The 19,275-nt window shown below is 46.8% G+C and overlaps 1 protein-coding gene across 1 annotated transcript in view; it reads right to left on the reverse strand.

The window, feature by feature from the left end:
• RFX8 (regulatory factor X8) overlaps nucleotides 1-14,839 on the reverse strand; it is a 47,377-nt gene extending 32,538 nt beyond the window's left edge. Inside the window, exon 1 of the mRNA XM_055539060.1 lies at nucleotides 14,768-14,839. Within this exon, the coding sequence (XP_055395035.1) occupies nucleotides 14,768-14,839 (72 nt within the window). The remainder of the gene's footprint in view (nucleotides 1-14,767) is intronic.
• Between the last annotated feature and the right edge of the window lie 4,436 nt (nucleotides 14,840-19,275).

Here is a 19,275-nt window from a genome sequence, read left to right on the forward strand (position 1 = left end):
GGACTGGGGGACGGATGAGGGCAAGGGCTAGTTTTCATATGTCCTGAGAGAAACCTGGGCCTCCGTCCCACTAATCTCAGAAGTCACATTAGATAGACCAGGGACTCATCTATTTGGAAAATGACAACGTCTTGCTTGTGACATGTCAGCCAGGAATGTTGCTTACGAGGTGGAGAATAAACATGTTAAGCAGAGCTGCTTCTCTAGATGTGACAACCACACACACACTCACACACACACTCTCTCTCCATTTCCCTCCCCTTCCCCTGACCATAACAGAGCATTTTATACTTTGGCCTCCATTCGCCAAGAATTTCTAGGTCAGCGCTTAGACACTGGTCCAGGGCTCAGTCCAGCTGCCAGCTAAACAAGACTGGGATCTGGGGAGGTCTGTTCCCTGTATAAAGATGTTACCCTGGAGAGGGGAGCAAGGCAGGAAGTGCCCTGGAGTTGGGAAAGGGCTTCTTTGCATCTGGCACACGCTGCATATTTATAGTCATTTTCCTTAAAAAAAAAAAAAAAAAAAGCCTCAAGCTGCTCGTTGGTTTTGCAAATCAAATCTTGGTCTCTTCTTGGAAATGCTGCCTCAGCAGTTTTCAGTGGGATCCACCACAACACGGTCGTCCACCGCTGCCCCCCTCCCTCACCTCCAGGGAAAACAAACGCTGCTGACACCAGGGCTCCGGGTCTGCTTGCTCCTGGGCCACCTGTGAGGAGTCCAGTGAAAGAGGTCCCGGGCTAGGCATCCTGTCCTCCTGCTAAGCCGCTGGCATCGGGAGAGGGCGGGGTGGATGGTGGCAGAGAGCTGACAGTAGAATTTCTCCTCTGAAGGGGCTCCGAGGGACAATATGGGGAGACAGGGAGGAGACAGGGGCTTATCTCAAGACTAAACTGATTTTAATTAGATTATCTGCTTTTTCTGCAGTGCCTGGTGGTGGCAGTGATGAGAAAGCAAAAAACCCCCAGAGTCCGAGTCCCTTAAAGCCACCAGCCTGGCTCCCAGCCAAATCTCTATGCTGATGCTCTCATCCGCGGTTTCCATTTCTTTCCTTAATATGAGGTCCAGAAAAACACACACACACACACACACACACACACACAAGATGCCCTTGAAAAATCCAGATGCCTTCTCCTTCCCGAGGCAAATATTAGCAGCAAAGTGCTAATCAGACCTCAGTTGGCTGCACCCTCAGAGAAGCGCCTGGCTTCTCTGTCACTCTGTCACTCTGGGGAACAAGGAAGATGCTGGTCTGTGGTTGGCTGGGGGATCCCCTCCGGGTTCTGAATGCTAGTGAGCCTGTAACAGCGGGACCTGAGGGTGTGCCCTGGGCGGACCCAGCCACCTGCCTGCCTCGGTGTGTGAGGACAGAGGGGGAGGTGCTTGGTTAGGGCACCGTGTGAACACCTGTGCTACCTGTCCAGCCCCCCGGCCCCCAACACACACACACACACCCAGGCCAGAGTGAGGAGGGCTCTGAGACTCAAGGACAATCCGGACTCTAACTGCCAAAGGGGGAATGGATGCCAGCAGAAGACGTTGGCAGGGGAAGACTGGCCACTTCCTAGGACCTGTCATCACACGTTTTCCTGGACTGAAGGGTCAGGCTTGATTCATTATTTGTAATGTAGGTAGCAGAAGCAAGAAATCATTCAGGGTCCCAAGCTGAGCTCCCCGCTAACAGCAGGCCCCCACCAGCTGTCTGTTTTACACACATACAGTATCTATATGTCAATCCTCCTCTCTCAATTCACCCCACCCTCCCCTTCCCCTGCTGTGTCCACAAGTCTGTTCTGTATGTCTGTCTCTACTCCTGCCCTGCAAATAGGTTCATCACCACCATTTTTCTAGATTCCACATATATGCGTTAATATACGATATTTGTTTTTCTTTTTCAGAATCCACTCTCTGATGACCTAGAGGGGTGGAGATGGGGCGAGGGGAAAGGAGGGAGGTCCAAGAGGGAGGGGATATATAAATACCTATGGCTGACTCATTTTATTGTACAGCAGAAACCAACACAACATTATAAAGCAATTATACTCCAATAAAAAATAAAATAATCATTCAGAGAGCTCCATTTTACCTCTGCCTGATCTTCCCCAATGGTGACATCCTGCCAAACTCTAGTACAATATCACAATCTGGTTTTGACACTGATACAAATCCACTGATCTCACTCGGATTTCCCAAGTCTTCCTTAAACTCATTTTTGCATGTGGGCATGTAGCTCGCCTATGGAAATGCGTGCATCCAGCACCACGGCTGGGACACAGTGCGTGTCTCATCACAAGGTGACCACGGCTGCACCGTCTCTTGCTCCCTCAGCCCAATGCCCCTAACTCCCGGCAATGAAGAAGCTGTCTTCCATTCCAGAAATGTTGCCATTTCACAAATACTACATGATATCACTTATTTGTGGAACCTGAAATATGACACAAACAAACTAATCTACAAGACACAAACAGGGTCACAGACATAGAGAGCAGACTTGACGTAGTCAAAGGCAAGGAGGGTGGGGGAGGAGTGGATTTGGCGGGGTGGGGTTAGCGGACGCAAACTGTTATACATAGGTAGATAAACAAGGTCCTGCTCTGGAGCACAGGGAGCTGCATTCAATATTCTGTGATAAACCATATAGAAAAGAATATGAAAGAGAATATATGTGTGTGTGTGTGTGTGTGAATCATTTTGCTCTACACTTGAAAACTAACACAACATTGTGAATCAACTACCCTTCAACTAGAAAGGAAAAAAACTTTGTCATTTCAAAATGTTTTATAAACGAAATCACACAGTATGGAACCCTTTGAGATGGTTTCCTCCTCCACCCCACTCTGTAATTCCCTAGGGCTTCATCCAAGCGGTTGGATTGATAGCTGGATTGAGAGAGAAGGAATGACGTCTTGCAAGGACGGGATGATGGGGAGCCAAGACAGACACGCATTTGATGTCCTCCGAGCAAAGCGAGCATGGCTGAAACCAAGGCTGTGCATTTGGGAGAAATTGGCAACGTGGATGGGAAGTGCCTATAGAAAGAGCTGGGGAAGGTCACCAGTCTGGGAAGAGGGGGCTGTAGGCTCTACACAGGAGGTAAGAGCAAGCTCCTGAGATTTCTGAGCAAGAAAGAGAAAAACTGAAGAACTGGGGGCAGGTTAGTCTCACGGCTGTGTTCAGATAGTGGTGAGGTGAAGGGAGGGAGCTTACACAGGACCCATGAAAATCATCTCGATGTGAGATGATGAGGACATACAGGAAACACCTGTAACCAGGAAGAGCCATCAGGAGACCCAGGAAGGGAGAATTAACAGGACTTGTGACCCGGGGAGTCAGGGAGGGCTGCGGGGTGATCCTCTGCATAGGTTCTATCTCTTGGGATCACAGATGGAAATGAGGGCATCAAGAGGCAGAGGTGATGGGAGGGAGAGAATGAAGTTAAAGTTCTACGTCTTCAGTGGGAGGGACCAGTGGGTCCTCTGCGTGGGAACATCCAGGAGATGGCCAAACAGAACATCCCTGGGGGTGGGTGAGACGAGGAGCAGGAGAAGTGATAGCAGCAAGTGAGAGATAGAAAAGAATGCGGTGTCCTGGGGTCAAAATGTAGGAAAAGCGTCATTAATGATGAAGCGTGGAGATGCCTGCCCTGGTGGGGAGGGGAAGGGCTCATTCTAGGGAAGGGACTAGATGACGCAGAGTCCTGAGGGCTAAAGGAAAGTTCAAGCAGGACGTGGCCAATTCTGTCAAATTTGACAGAGGAGAAGAACAAAGACAGTGCAAAATGGCCCTGGCCGTTGAGATGATGATGAAAATGAGCCGTAACTGAGGAAATGAACGCGGTACACATTTCTCTGGCAGACGATGTTGCCAGAGACTGACGTCCATGTCAGAGGAGTGTTGATGTGATGTGCGTGTTTCCATCCTTAAGAAGGATGAATGGCACAACAGCCAAAGAGCCAGTTCGAGTCAACGCAAGTACAAACGGTCCTAATATGAACCAGGCTGTGACCAAGACCAAAGTACCTAAGTGACAGGTACTAACCTGGTGCACCTTTTTCCACCCAGAAGGGAGCAGTACTGGGCATAGAAGAAAGAACTTCTCTTGATACAGATTCCGTCGTAATGATACCTGAAAAATAAACATGGTCTTAAAGATGGTGTCAAACCACTAAGTGGGCTTGGGAGAAGACACAGAACAGCCTACCCAAGGAGGACTTACAGCTGTTCTCTGGGTTTCATCATTGACCCCATTTAGCAGGAAAAGCTAATCAGTCATTCAGCCCGACCAGGCTTTGGTAGGTGGACCATTTCATACTATTTCACACGCATCAGCTTTGAAACAAGCTTGCGTATGTCCTCCTCTGCTTTCCTGACTTATGACACTTGAATCTGAGAGATGCCACAGGGAAAGCCTCCTGTCGTCTCTGCCATCAACTTCCTCAAAGAAATGCAGACCAACGCCAGTGTTCCCTCTGCTGAATGGACTCAGATTCTCAAACCCCCAGAAGGAAGTTTGGTTCCTCCTCTGCTAAGCCCAGGAAAGGCAGCAGCTTGTATGGGCTCATAGCAGCCCAACAATTTTTTTTTTTCAAATTAACTATTGCCCAATGCTTAACTTGGCAAACACTTCCCATGCCTTCAACTCCTTCATGGGTGGCAAGTCCTTCCCTAACTTGGCTTCTGTCCCTTCTTAGTGATTTCTTGCTCTCGCTGATTTCTCCTGACTTTTCTTGATTTAAAACAAACAACAAGTAACAATGATAACTGAGTGATAATTAAAACAGGATGCACCCGATAATGCTGGAATTTCCTTTTGTGTTAAAAATATCACCTGGGTACCTTGGTCTCTTGAATATAATTCAAATATGCGAATTAGATGGAACACTTAGCAATTTTAGTTCAAAGAGTAATTAAAATAGTTTTATTGTCCTAGGGCTATCATTACTTAACTATTAGACATTTACATGTCTAAACATTGAAACTGTTGAAACAGAAAAATACACTGTGACTTTTGTACTTTAACACAATCTCTTGAGAAGACAGAGACTCAAATTCGGTTCTGGCATCACCTGAATTGTATCAGGCACTGGGAATTTCATTTAATTATGGGAATTCTTTGGGAAGAGTTGATATTTATAGTTTGTTTAGTTTTGCACTTTTTGGTCATCCATTTTGTGATTTTTTCAAAATGTATGTTTTTAACATTTAGAATAAAGCCAAAATGATCAACCTACCTGGCACTGCCTCTCGTTCCCAGCCTCCGGGTGCCAAGATCAGGGAAAACCAAGTGCACGAGCTAAAAGAGTAAGTTAGATTTAAAGTTGCAATTTTAAAATTTAGAAATAGAACTTTCAGCTTCATCTTTTGCCATGTTTAACCTGCATTCCCTCTTTTCTAATCATAAAGAAAATACAAATAAATGAAATTTGGAATAATCAGACAAGTAAAAAGAAGGAAACACAACACTCCAAGGGAACCACCTTGTAAACTCCAATGCAGTTCATTCCTGACTTTTTCCCAAAGCCTCGCTGTGCGAGTGGATTCTGCAAGTCTACACTGGAAATACTGGCATCGTCACAATTCTCGTGTCAGCATTTCTGCTTCCCACTTTCTTCCCCCTACCTTGTACTGTAAACATTTCCCCTTGTCATTAAAAATCCTCTAAAAGCAGGGCATTACTAACCCTGCAAGCAGTCCATCATGCTACTTTCCTTTTTCCAATGTGATTGGCATTTTCATGTTAAAATGTATTCATTTACTTTTCATTTGAAAGATTTTGTTAGCAAATGTACAAAATATTAAATGAGAGCTACTTCTGACTCAATGTTTCATCTCCCCACCATTTATTTATTTATTTTTGGCCATTCCAAGTGGCTGTGGAATCTTAGTTTTCCAACCAGGGAATCAAACCTGCATTGGGAGGGCAGAGTCCCAACCACTGGACCACCAGGGAAGTCCCCATCCCCACTATCTTTTTTTAAAAAAAATTTATTTATTTTTAATTGAAGGATGATTGCTTTACAGTATCTGTGTTGGTTTCTGTCAAACATCAATATGGATCAGCCATAGGTATACTCGTCTCCTCCCTCTTGAGCCTCCCTCCCACCTCCCTCCCACTATCTTTCTGATGTACATTCTGTTAGCACTGATATGATATCTATGACCAATTATATTTTTTAAAAACCAGAAGTCTGTTCTGTCTGAAGGTCCGTGACAAACATAGTATCCAAGTGCATGACTGTTGAAAAGGGAAATCCTGTATCCTGGTAAAACTACAAAACTACAGAGCAGGAGGGCAGGATGTTCCAGGCGGCCGTGTAATGATTTCTTCCATGTTCTCCACATCTCTGGGTCTGCCTTCCTCTCTCTTTTATTCTCAGCTTCCAAGTGGGAGGGTTGGATGTCATAAAACATTTCTCCTGCCTGCCTCAGACCCTACCTCTTCCTACAGGAAGGCTCCCCCACTTCCCCCGCCCCGCCAGACCCTGTGTGGAGGCACAGAAAGGGAGAGGAGGGCAGGTCTGGAACGTTATTTTTTTTTCCATATTTACTTTACATATGTTTTAATTGGAGTATAATTGCTTTAGGTCTGGCACAATTAACATCAAAGTCAGGAGGCCAAATCAAGGAAGGAGAACCGAAAGGGATGCAAAACATAAGCCACAGGAGAGAGCTCCCTCAGAGGCTCCCTCCCTCAGAGCCTCAGGGCTTCCCTCCCTCACAGCTGCCTCAGACCCACCCTCACTCAGAGCTGCCTCTGAGCCTCTCTTCCTCAGAACTAACTCAGACCAACTAACCTCCAGAGCTCCCTCACCCTCACACGCTTTTCCACTCAGAGCTCCTGAGGACCCTTCCTCACTCAGAGCTCCCTCGGCGCCTCTTCATCGCGGCTCCCTCAGAGCTTCCCTCAATCAGAGCTGCCTCAAAAAAGTCCCTCTTTAAGAGATCGCACAGAGTCTCTCTCTATCACAGCTCCCTCAGGCCATCAGACCCTCTCTCGCTCAGCACTCCCTCAGAGCCTCTCTGGATCAGAGGTCCCTCAGACCAGTAGACCATTCCTCACTCCAGCTCCCCTAGAGCCGTGCTCCCCCAGACTCTCCCTCCCTCAGTGCTCCCGCAGACTTGCTCCCTCAGAGCCTCTCTCCCAAACTGGCCCCTCAGACCCTGTCTTGCTCACGGCTCTCTCAGAGCCTCTCTGGATCAGAGCTCCCTCAAAGCCTCCCTTTCTCAGCACTCCCTCAGAGTCTCTGGACCAGAGCCCCCTCAGACTCTCAGACCCTCTCACTCAGAGCTCCCTGAAAGCCTGGCTGCCTCAGCCAGCCCTCCCTCCCTCAGAGCCTTGCTTGCTCAGCGCTCCTGCAGACCTTATCTTGCTCACAGCTCCCTCAGAGTCTCTCTCCCTCAGAGCTCCCTCAGATCACCCCTTGACCTGTGAACAGTGGGTAGGATGGGGTGGTCCAATCACCTCAGACCCTGGGGAAGAAGATTCAAGAATTAGCGTCAAGGACTGATGTTGAGGCCCCTGCGTTCAATGTCTGGCTTGGGCACCGGACTCCAAGTTGACGAGAGACAGCTGGCCAGTGGCCTTGGGGGCAGGCCGAGGACTGTGGTCACTGCCCTGGCCCCAACATACCCACAGCCTGTTCAAGACAAGGATGGCTGAGAAGTTTCCACACCCAGACGCTGGCCACAAGTGGTAAAGAGCTGACAGGTAGAGGACTTCCCCGGCAGTCCTGTGGTAAAGAGTTTACCTTCCAATGCAGTGGATGCGGGTTTGATTCCTGGTCAAGAAGCTAAGATCCCACATGCTTCATTGCCAAAAAACCAAAACATGAAACAGAAGCATTATTGTAACAAGTTCAATAAAAAACTTTTAAGAAAATTTTAAAAAATGGTCCATATTAAAAAAAAAATCATAAAAAAAACAAAAGCTGACAGGTGAGAGGGCCAGATTCTGCCCAGCAAGGCCTCAGGATGGGCAGTCAGGTTTTGGAATGAGTTATTCACTAAAGCCAGGGATGCATTCTAGAACATTCTCAAGGGTTGCCCTGCAGAAGCCACCGGGGGGACCAGAAGACAAGGGTCTGCCTAGCCCCCAAATGTGAAGATGTGTGGTAGAAATTTTCCGTCCACTTTTACTTCTCCCAAAACCCAGAGAGGTGGTGGGAGAGGGGCGGGAGGAAAAGCAGGTCCCCATTCCTAGTAGCCTGCTCATGAGAAACCTTGCTGGAGGATTGGGGAAATCATTCCACTTTAACCTCAGCTCAGAGTGTGGCTGTCACATGGGGCTGGACCTTGTTAGACAGGTACCCTTTGGTAAACTAGAATGACAATAGGGCTTTGTATCACCCAAGGATTTCTAGGGAGGTCAGGCTGCATTTCTGGACAATGAGGCCATGGCCAACATTTGCCTTCTTCTTTTGTACACGTTTCTTGAATCTCCACATTTTCTATTAAGGGAATGTATTATTTCATAATCAGAAAAGCATCAGGAAATGTTACTTTAACAAAAAAGGAAGTCAGCGTTTGGGAAGTTTCCTCATCCTCATAAGCCTGTTACTTGCACTGGGAGTGAGATGACCCGTCATGTACCCGGGACTGTGGAGCAGAGCAAGAAACACCCCAACATCTGCACAGGAACTTGTGTGGAACCTGGAATCAACTCTATTCCCAGGGGAAGAGGCAGGAAGTGAGAAGTGGGTATTTTGTTGTTTCTCTTGTAAACAAGCTTTGGGATCATATCCTTTTCCCCTTCCTCTCCCTTCTTTGAGTCACAGATTCAGCAACTCAGAGTCCCTTTCCAAGACCAGCAACACTAAACTGGCTCATTCTTTGGGCAAATTCCCAACAGGAACTGAAAGCCAGGACCCCAGTGTCTTGGGAGATGGATTTGAAAGGAAGTCAGAAGATCAAAAACGCTGGACAAATGCCCTCGATCATACCGGAGGCTCTTTTTAACACTTTCTTTGGAACACTGCAGTGGGACCACCCTGGATGAGAAACGACTGAGAAGGAAATCCAAGAGAGGTTTTGAACAGGAGCCTTAGGTTTCTTAAAAAAGGAGGCAGGGATGATCCAGAGCCCAAATGTGTCAAGCTCAAGTCACCCCATTCCCATCTGATAAGGCTGCCAGATAAGGAAAGTGCTGTAGTGCCAGGATGCCCAGACTCAAAAGCCTTAGAGGAAGTGTCCCAATCAATATGTTGAGTGATGAAAGGGCAAAATGTGGGCTGAGTGATAAGACAGCTGGGGAGTTCCTGGTGAGTTGGAAGACCTCACCCAGAGACATTCAGGGAGCTCTAGAGCCTAACACCTCATTCATGCCCACATCACTTTTGATTTATTGAGGGCGGGCTAAGTGTGAGCTTCAGCAGCTGACACGGCTGGATGACTCTGAGTCTAGAAGATTCAGCAGGTCGGAAGTAAGAAGCTGCAACTTAGAATAAGGAAACAGCCACTCTTGGGTTCCGACACCCATCTGCATTGACAACAATCTGATAACAAGGACAAAATATTCTATTTATCTGGAGTGTTTTACAGTTTACAAAGCAGTTTTGGGAGGCCTGTGCCCAGTCTCTCAGTGTTGTCTGACTCTTTTGCGACCCTCCAGGACTGTAGCCCACCAGGCTCCTCTGTCCATGGGATTTCCCAGGCAAGAATACTGGAGTGGATTGCCATTTTCTACTCCAGGGGATCTTCCCAACCCAGGAAATGAAGCCGCATCTCCTTTGTCTCCTGCATTGGCAGGTGGATTCTTCATCACTAAGCCACCTTACTTCTAATTCATGTGTTAAAAAAAAAAAAATAATGAAGGGTTACTTTTGCTGACCACAAGCTTTAAATGAAACCAACATAATGGCAGGGAAGGATAAAAAGGTTAGTACCCAAAAAGTAACAAAAAATAAAAATAAAAGCTCCATCCTGAGCCCTCCTGAGACACTGAGTTGTACCCCTGGGGAACCTATCTTTGAAGAGAAACACCAATAAATTGAAGTCTTAATGAAACAAATGGGCAGGGAAATTAAAAGTTGGGAGCCAAGAATATTCAGTGGAGAAGTGAATATCAGTGGAAACATCACTGGAATTCACAGAATTGCCCTTGGGAGCCCAATGGGAGCCATCATTTCAGAAAATGATGTCAAACAACCCATCAACTTGCAAATTAACCCCCAGACACACGCCCAAGAGAACGGTTCCACGTGCACAGTAGGAGACACATGTGAATGTTCACAACAGCAAAATCGGGAAACAACTCAAATGCTCAATTGGAGAGCGAACGAGTCAACTGAAATATTATGCAGCAGTCAAATGAATGTAGAGGAGTCTTGATATAAGAGTAAGTGGAACAAGTCCCCAAAGATGACACATAACATGATCTCCCTTCTAAAAAAATTCAAGCCACAAAAATTAAAACTGGGCTTTTTGAAAGAAATGTAATCTATAAAATAAGTCAGACAGAGGAAGCCAAAGATGGTATGATCTTGCTTATATGTGGAATCTAAGAAACAGTGACAAAACAAAAGCAAAACTAAAAACAAACAAACAAACAAACTCACTGATCACAGAGAAGAGATTGGTTGTTGCCAGACGTCACAGGGGGGGTAGGGCATGGGCAAAATGGGTTAAAGGGATCAAAAGTTTAAGAAAAAAAGAAATGATATAAATGTAGTAAGATTCTTTTTAAAAAGGCAAGAAAGGGACTTCCCTGGTGGTCCAGTGGTTAAGACTCCACGCTGCCAATGCAGGGGCACGGGTTCCATCCCTGGTTGGGGAACTAAGTTCCCACATAATGCACAATGCAGCCCAAAAAATTAAAAAAAAATTTTTAAGGCAAGATAATGATGAAGGGGTTGATGGTTGCCAGGAGCTGGGGAAGGCGGGGAGAGGGGTTTCTGACCACATGGTTCCTATAGGGTGGTGGATTCACAGATGCTTATCATGTTGTTTAAAAGAACAAAAGAACCAGAGAGAATCAGGCCGTGAGTGGATGGAAGATGAGGGCATGTCAGGAACCAGTTCCACTCTGTCCACTGAGGAACACTGAGAAAGGCAGCAGACAGGAAGGGAAGAAAGACTGGAAAACGGAGGGAGGCTGGACTGACACCTCTGCGGCCCGTGAGCAGGCTCCTTATCCCCAGGTCATTTCAGCACCAGCTAGGGGCCTCCTGTGGGGGTCTGATCCTGCAGGCTATGAGCTGCCCCAAGGCCTGCAAGGAGCCAGGCGGCTTTCCAGCCGCCTGTGCTCTGCTTGCCAAGCACGGATCCTGGGGGAGGACTGTTTGTCCAGGGGAAGAGTCACTTCCTTGTAATGGAGACATAAAAACACGCTGCCCCCTCACAGCTCTGAGTCCCAGGCTTGTCTCTGCCCCCAGAGGACATTCTGTTCTCATACAAAGCTCCCAGCTGGAGGTGACTTTGAAGGGCTTGTCATTGGATGTGGAGTTGGACCAGTGACCGCCAAGGTCTTTTGGGAGTTCAGTACTTTTGGGTACTTTTGAGGGAATAACAGGTGGAAAGAGGTCTGAATGAAGTCAATTGAATGAAGTCCATAATGAAGTCAACTGCCCCAGCGTTGTAGCAGGCTGTGGGAACCTTGACCGTAGTCACTCATGGTTCGTTCCTTGACTTTTAATGCTATCTGCCTCGGTGGATGGTGGTCACAACACCAAGCATTAAAGATGCCAACTGTTTGCTCCCACCCACCCATCCTTCCTGCAGGCCTCTTTTGCCTGCAGATTGTTACAGGGTCAGGCCCTGGAGCAGAAGGTCAAGTAAAGCATCTTGGGAAGCAAGCACCATACAAGCAGCCATCATGGGAAATTGTGACACTGGAGGAGGAAGCTGGCTTCTGGGATGGGCCTGGAGCAGGCCTGGCAGGAGAAGCGCATCATAGTGGTTTATAGGCACACCAGAGGGAGAGAGGAGATGCCTGGTGACTCAGAATCTAGTCTAGGTTGTCTGAGAGGGGACCCAGCAGCCACAAGTGGCCACTGAGCACTTGAAATGGGCTGGTCTGATTGATGGGCTATACATGTAAAGGGTCCATACAGTCAAGGCTATGGTCTTCCCAGTAGTCACGTACAGTTGTGAGCGCTGGACTGTAATGAAGGCAGAACACCAAAGAATTAATGCCTTTGAATTGTGGTGCTAGAGAAGACTCCTAGAAGTACCCTGGAGAGCAAGGAGATCAAACCAGTGAATCTTCAGGGAGATCGACTCTGAATACTCACTGGAAGGACTGATACTGAAGCTGAAGCTCCAGTAATTTGGTCATCTGATGCAAAAAGACAACTCACTGGAAAAATCCCTGATGCTGGGAGAGATTGAGGGCAGAAGGAGAAGAAGGTGTCAGAGGATGAGATGGCTGGATGGCATCACTAATGCAATGGACATGAACTTGGCCAAATTACGGGAGATGGTGAGGCACAGGGAGACCTGGTGTGCTGCAGTCCATGGGGTTGCAAAGAGTCGGACACGACTAGGTGACTGAAGAACAACGTGTAAAATAATGCATTTGATTTTTGAGATCTAGCATGAAGAATGAACAAAACAACTCAGTGAGTTTTAAATACTGATTCCATCTTGAAATGATAGTATTTTGAATATTTGGGATGAAATTTAAAATTTATAAAATCAATTTCACCTAAAAAACTTTGAAAAGGAGGATCTAGAATATTTAAAAATTATATATCTGGCTCCTATTACATTTCTATTGGGCAGCACTAGATTAGATTCTATGAGGTCCAGTCAAACTTCTTGCCATTGGATTAAATGAGATATCCCTCTAAAAAAATTCTCCTTTCGAGACCTTTGGTGGTCCAGTGGTTAAGAATCCACCTCCCAATGCAGGGGATAAACGTTCGATCCCTGCTCAGGAGCTAAGATCCCACACGCCATAGGGCAACGGATCCCAAGCGCTGCAATTAGGGAAGCCCACGTGCCACCATTAGGACCCAGTGCAGCCAAAAGAAAATTTTAAAAATGATAATAATCAAAATTCTCCTTTTAACTTGTTTTGAGTGGATTCTGTCTATTCTTGAAAACCAGACTGAAAATAAATATGATGCAATATGAAAGCTATTATTGTTATTTTAATAACAATTAAGCTCTGTGATTCTATTAATTCTTTCCATCAACAAATCCTATTGGCTGTCTTCCAAATACACCCAGGATTTGACCCCTACACACCTGGGCTTCTCCCACCTCCCAGAGTTGAGCCTCTGATCCTCTCTCCCTGGTCTCTGCCCTCCAACCACTGCAGCCTCCTTTCTGTGTCAGCCCCCTCCTGCCTCGCGTCTTTGACATTGGCTCTGCCTGCTCTGCTCTTTGCTCATATAACCCCATACTCACTGTTTCATCTTCTGGAAGTCTGGACTCAAAAGTTACTTCTTGCCTCCCCTCAAATTACAGACCTTCCCCTAACACACACATCCATATACATATGCACACAGGCACACACACACACACACCCTTTACTCTTTCTACTCTACTTTGCATTTGCACAATCTGCTGCTGCCGTTGCTAAGTCACTTCAGTTGCGTCTGACTCGGTGTGACCCCATAGACAACTCACCAGGTTCCTCTGTCCCCAGGATTCTCCAGGCAAGAACACTGGAGTGGGTTGCCATTTCCTTCTCCAATGCATGAAAGTGAAAAGGGAAAGTGAAGTCGCTCAGTTGTGTCTGACTCTTTGCGACCGCATGGACTGCAGCCCACCAGGCTTCTCCGTCCATGGGATTTTCCAGGCAGGAGTACTGGAGTGGGGTGCCATTGCCTTCTCCATTTACACAATCTAATAGACTATATATTTTATATTCTTTATCTGTCTCCATCAACTATAATATATTAATAATAAACACAGGACTTCCCCAGTGGTATAGTAGTTAAGAATCTGCCTGCCAAGGTAGGGGATATGGGTTGACCCTTGGTCCGTCCGGGAAGATTTCACATGCCACGACCAACTAAACTCATGTGCCACAACTAGTCAGGCTGCACTCTAGAGACTGTGCTCTGCAACCAGAGAAGCTACTGCATTGAGAAACCCAAGCATCACAAGCAGAGAGAAACCCTGGCTTGCTGCAACTACAGAAAGCCCACGTGCAGACAAAATAAATACATAAATACAGTAAATTTAAATAAAAAAGTAATAAGTGCAGTGAAGGCAGGGATTTCTCTCTGTTCTCTGTTAATTGCTGTACTCTCAGCATCTAAAACAGTGCTGAAATAGCAGTTGCTCAATGAATATTTGTTGGATGTAGAGGGTCTTAGATGGGCCATCCTTGTGCTATCGTTTGCTGTGTATTGCGTGGTATAAACAAAGCCCCTGACGGAGCTCTTAACCCCCAGAAGAAACCTTTGAGAGCCCAAGAGTTCTCTAGATATGAGCAAATTGTGGGAAGGATCAGCTGTTTGACCTCACAAGGCAGCTCTTAGCACTTGTGGGGTCCTGAGCTGTGGCATGTCTATGCAGGGAACAATGACCTGGCAAGCCTGGCTGAGCGCTGGGGATCTCTGGGGCTGCCAGAGCTGCATTTTCTCTGGTGAATGTAACCCCACCCTTCCCTTTCCTGGCCCCTCACTATGAAGTGTGGACAAAGGATGGGATGGCTTTGGGAAGGTGTGAGGAAGTAGGCTAATCATCTGGCTGGTTTCCAGGGTGAAGCCGGTTATATCCACTTAGACCCAAATAAACCCCAGCATTTCCTCACTGATTATTAATAACTTGCATACTTTTTTACTCAGTGGACACCGTATTTTTATCTTCACAACATACCTTCCCAAACGTGGCTGGGTTGACTTGATTCTGAGCATTCTGCCCACAGGTCTCCACATAAATCTCATACATGAGGCAGCGAGGCACACTGTATCCTTCGCAGATGCAGAAATTGTCAACCAACCTGGGGGTGGGGTGGGGTGGGGAGGAAGAACAGGAAGAGGAGGTTGGCATCAGTGATTCTAGGGCAGGATGCTTTCATAAGGGTCAGAGACAAGGGTGGATCTAACTAAATGAAATATGCTTAGTTTATTGAATGAATGCCATGGCTCATCTGTCAGTATCTGCAATGTACCCTTTCGTGCTTAGCCCAGAGTTAAATATCAATATGTTGACTGTGACTTTAAACTTCCAATATGGTGCAGTACTGTTGCTTTTATATCTTTTTGGTGTGCAGGCATATTAATAAGAAGCCCAAATTGTTGGCTTCAGCAGACACTGCTTCATGTAACTTTACAAAGGTGGCAGCCAAGATCTCTGTAACTATGACACAGGATTATTTACTCACCAGGACACAAAACAAGGCCACTCCCCCTGCCCCCATAGAGTCAACACCCCTGAGGGTGACAGCTGGAGCCCATGTGGCTTCCCAGTGCCCATGTGCCTGTGACCTGGGACATGTGTACACAGCCCTCCTTGCCCCTCTTTCTCTGAAACAGTTGTTTACATAACTTTTAAACCCAAGTGACTTAGGGCAGCCACTACATATTTGATTAATTTTTAAAAATTAATTTGTATTGGAGTGTAGTTGATTTACAGTTACATGTTTCTGCTGTACAGCAAAGTGAACTAGCCATGAAGTGTTAGTTGCAACCCATGGACAGTGGCCCACCAGGCTCTTCTGTCCCTGAGGTTTTCCAGGCAAGAATACTGGAGTGGGTAGCCATTTCCTTCTCCAGGGGATCTTCCTGACCTAGGGACCAAAACTAGATGGCTCAGACAGTAAAGAACTAGCTATACATATACATCTATCCCCTCTTTCTTGCATTTCTTTCCCATTTAGGTCACCACAGACCACTGAAGAGAGTTCCCTGTAGGTTCTCATTAGGTATCGATTTTATATGTAGTATCAGTAGTGTATATGGGTCAATTCCAATCTCCCAATTCATCCCACCAACTTTCCCTCCTTGGCGAAGCCAGCACAGTTTTTAAACACAGAAGCATTTTTTAGCAGGGAATTTACCAACAATGTGGGATTCCTTCGTAGCTTAGACGGTAAAGAATCTGCCTGCACGGCAGGAGACCCGAGTTTGATCCCTGGGTTGGGAAGATCCCCTGGAGAAGGAAATGGCAACCCATTCCAGTATCCTTGCCTGGAAAATCCCATGGACAGAGGAGCCTGGTGGGTGGCAGTCCGTGGGGTCACAAAGAGTCAGGCACGACTGAGTGACTAACACTTTACCAACAATGCATCTCCTTTCTTACTGATGACCTACGGCTTATTTTCTGGGATGAGGCACGCTGAGGCCTATTTCCTTGCAAGCTAGAGGCCACAGTTGTTAATCCCATCTGCTTTCTGGAAGGAGGAAAAGTCAACATATAGGGATGGAGGGAAGCTTTGACCCTGTCTTGATTTCCTCAGGTAACAAACTACCGTAGGCCAGGTGGCTTTAAGCAACAGAAATGTACGCTGTCACAGCTGGGGAAGCCGACGGTCCAGAAACCAGGGCTCAGCCGAGTCGGTTCCTCCTGAGGCTTGGGGGAGCATGTGCTCTGTCCTTCCCTCCTCACTGCTGCAGATGCCAGGAACCCTTGGCCTTCCTTGGCTTGTGGATGGATGCTCCACTCCAGTGCCCCCAAATCCAGTGAGAGCCCTTAACTGGTTACATCTGCAAAGACCATCTTCCAATATCCTCCAGGACACCAGGCTGGCTCCGTTACAAGCTGAGGGGTTCTGTTTGTTTGTTTTTTTAACAGTTCATTTTTTTAAATTCTGATAAAATATATATAACATAAAGCGTATTTTAAAATGCAGAGTTCAGTTAATGCCGTTAAGTATCTCCTCATTACTGTGAAATTGCTCGTGCCCTGCTGTGTATCACCATCCATCCAGAGAACTCCGGCTGTCTCACAAAACTAAAACTCTGTACCGGTCAGAAACACTCTCCATTCCCTGCCCTTGCCCATGTGTGTGCGTACTAAGTCACTTCAGTCATGTCTGACTCTTTGTGACCCTTATGGACTGTAGCCCACCAGGCTCCTCTGTCTATGGGATTCTCCAGGCAAGCCGGAGTGGGTTGCCGTGCCCTCCTTCAGGGGAACTTCTTGATCCAGGGATCGAACTCTCATCTCTTCAAGATTCTTGCATTGGCAGGCAGGTTCTTTACTGCTGGCACTTCCTGGGAAGCTCTCTAGCTCCTGCTAACCACCATTCTTCTTTCTGTCTCAACAAATCTGACTCCTCTCAGTGCCTCATACATGTGAAATCATACAGTGTTTATCCTTTTGGGACTAGCTTATTTCATTTAGCATAATGTCTTCAAGGTTCATCCATGTTGCTGTCTGCATCAGAATTTCCTTCCTTTCTATATCTGAAAAATGGTGCATTATGTATAGACCACATTTTGTTTATCCATCCATCCACTGATGGACACTTGGGTTACTTCCATCTCTGACTATTGTGCATAACGCTGCTATGAACATGGGGGTACAAATATCTGTTCCAATCCTTGCTTTCAAGGGGAATTACTGGATAACACGGTGGTTCTCTTTTCAATGTTCTGAGGAATCACTATAATTTTCCATAGTGGCTGTACCAATTTACATTCCACCAACAGTGCAAAAGGGTTCTAATTTCTTCATGCCATCCAACCATCTCATCCTCTGTCATCCCCTTGTCCTCCTGCCCTCAATCCTTCCCAGCATCAGGGTCTTTTGCAATGAGTCGGCTCTTTGCATCAGGTGGCCAAAGTATGGGAGCTTCAGCATCAGTCCTTCCAATGAATATTCAGGGTTGATTTTCTTTAAGATTGACTGGTTTGATTTCCTTCCAGCCCAAGGGACTCTCAGGAGTCTTCTCTAGCACTTCATAGACTGGATGCCTAAAGATCAGTCATCCTGGGGAAACTCTGCCCCTCCTCACCTCCTGCCCTCCCAACCTTGAAGGGCACAACCCCACCCCAGGATCCCAGGCCTGCAGGGGCAGAACTGGTGACACAGGCTTTAAACACCATCCTGCTTTTAGGGCACCAGCTTTGTGGGCAGCCTGCATCTCACCAGTTTACAAATGACCTGAGGAGAAGGTCCAGGTATTTTTTTGAATCTCTAATCATTCTTTCGAGTCTCTAGACTTTTTCCAGTCCTAGAAAGTCTAATTGACTAAAGGGTGACCTGAAAATTGACAACGGCCTCCTCAGAGCCCTTTTTTGTAAGAAGGTTGCTGATATGATGAGGGGTCTGAGTGTGAAAGAAGCAGAGGCCTGCTTGTAACACTTTGAAAATACTGTGTGTACTGTGGTTACTGTTTTCAATATTTTAAAATTATTTTAAAACATTAAAAAATATTTATTCTTTTGATTTTCTTTCTTATGCCAGAGGAAAGACATTGAGAATCTCCTTTTGGAGAAAAGGGGTGGCCAATTAGGACTTTTGGGGTTCCAATCACAAACACACTGTTCATTGTTTCTATCTCACCCATTGAAACTTTCCAGAAAGTCTTTCTTGAGAAATAAGCCTTAAAACTTAAAAAGAGAAGTAATCAGCTGTCTACTCGTTGTTCAACTTCTAAAGCGAAGATTTTAGGGCTGGTTTGAATTATTTTGCTACTTAGGAAGAGCTACAAACCCCTGAGTTCATCAGTCCCAAGGGCTGGCGGTGTTTTTCTTCCAGTTTCTTCTTCCTCTATTTAAATAGCCAGAAGTGAACTTCACAAGCAAATGTGGAGTGCATTGTTAGAGCTAAAAAAACGGCTTTGCCTTAACTTAGAGAACTTCCCAGGCGGAATGGCACACTCAGAGAAAATACTCTCCTGGCTTAGCTGGGTGCTCTCCATGTACACGGTAGCCCAGACCCACCATCAAGCCCCTTGAGGGCGGGCTGGATTACTTCCTGCAGGGACGTGTGACCAACAGGGAGCCCCCAGGTGGGAAACCCCCATGGCCCATGGTGTGTGTGTGTATGACAGAGACCAGCAAGGTAGCCCCCAGGCGGGAAACCCAAATGGCCGATAGTGTGTGTCTAGTCCCATTCCATCAGCGGTAAGTGGGAAAACCACATGGCCCATCGTGTGTGTGTGTGTGTGTGTGTGTGTGTGTGTGTCTCTAGACCTATCCCACCAACATTAGAAAGCGCTGGTCCTTCCTGAGAGTGAACGGCTGTCCTTTCGAGCCTTTTATCTGCCCCGGACGCAGGCGGTGGCCCCTGGCACTTGGCCGGAGGCCCCAGGGGCAGCAGCGGAGGGAGCTGTGCCCCTCTTCCTCGCCCCTCCTTCTCCCCTGCCCTCCGCCGGGCGCCCCCCGCCTCCGGGCCGCTCACCACTGGATGATGCCGCTGTGCAGGCCCCGGCCGCC

Source organism: Bubalus kerabau, chromosome 11, assembly GCF_029407905.1.
Source record: "Bubalus kerabau isolate K-KA32 ecotype Philippines breed swamp buffalo chromosome 11, PCC_UOA_SB_1v2, whole genome shotgun sequence".
Lineage (NCBI taxonomy): Eukaryota > Metazoa > Chordata > Mammalia > Artiodactyla > Bovidae > Bubalus > Bubalus kerabau.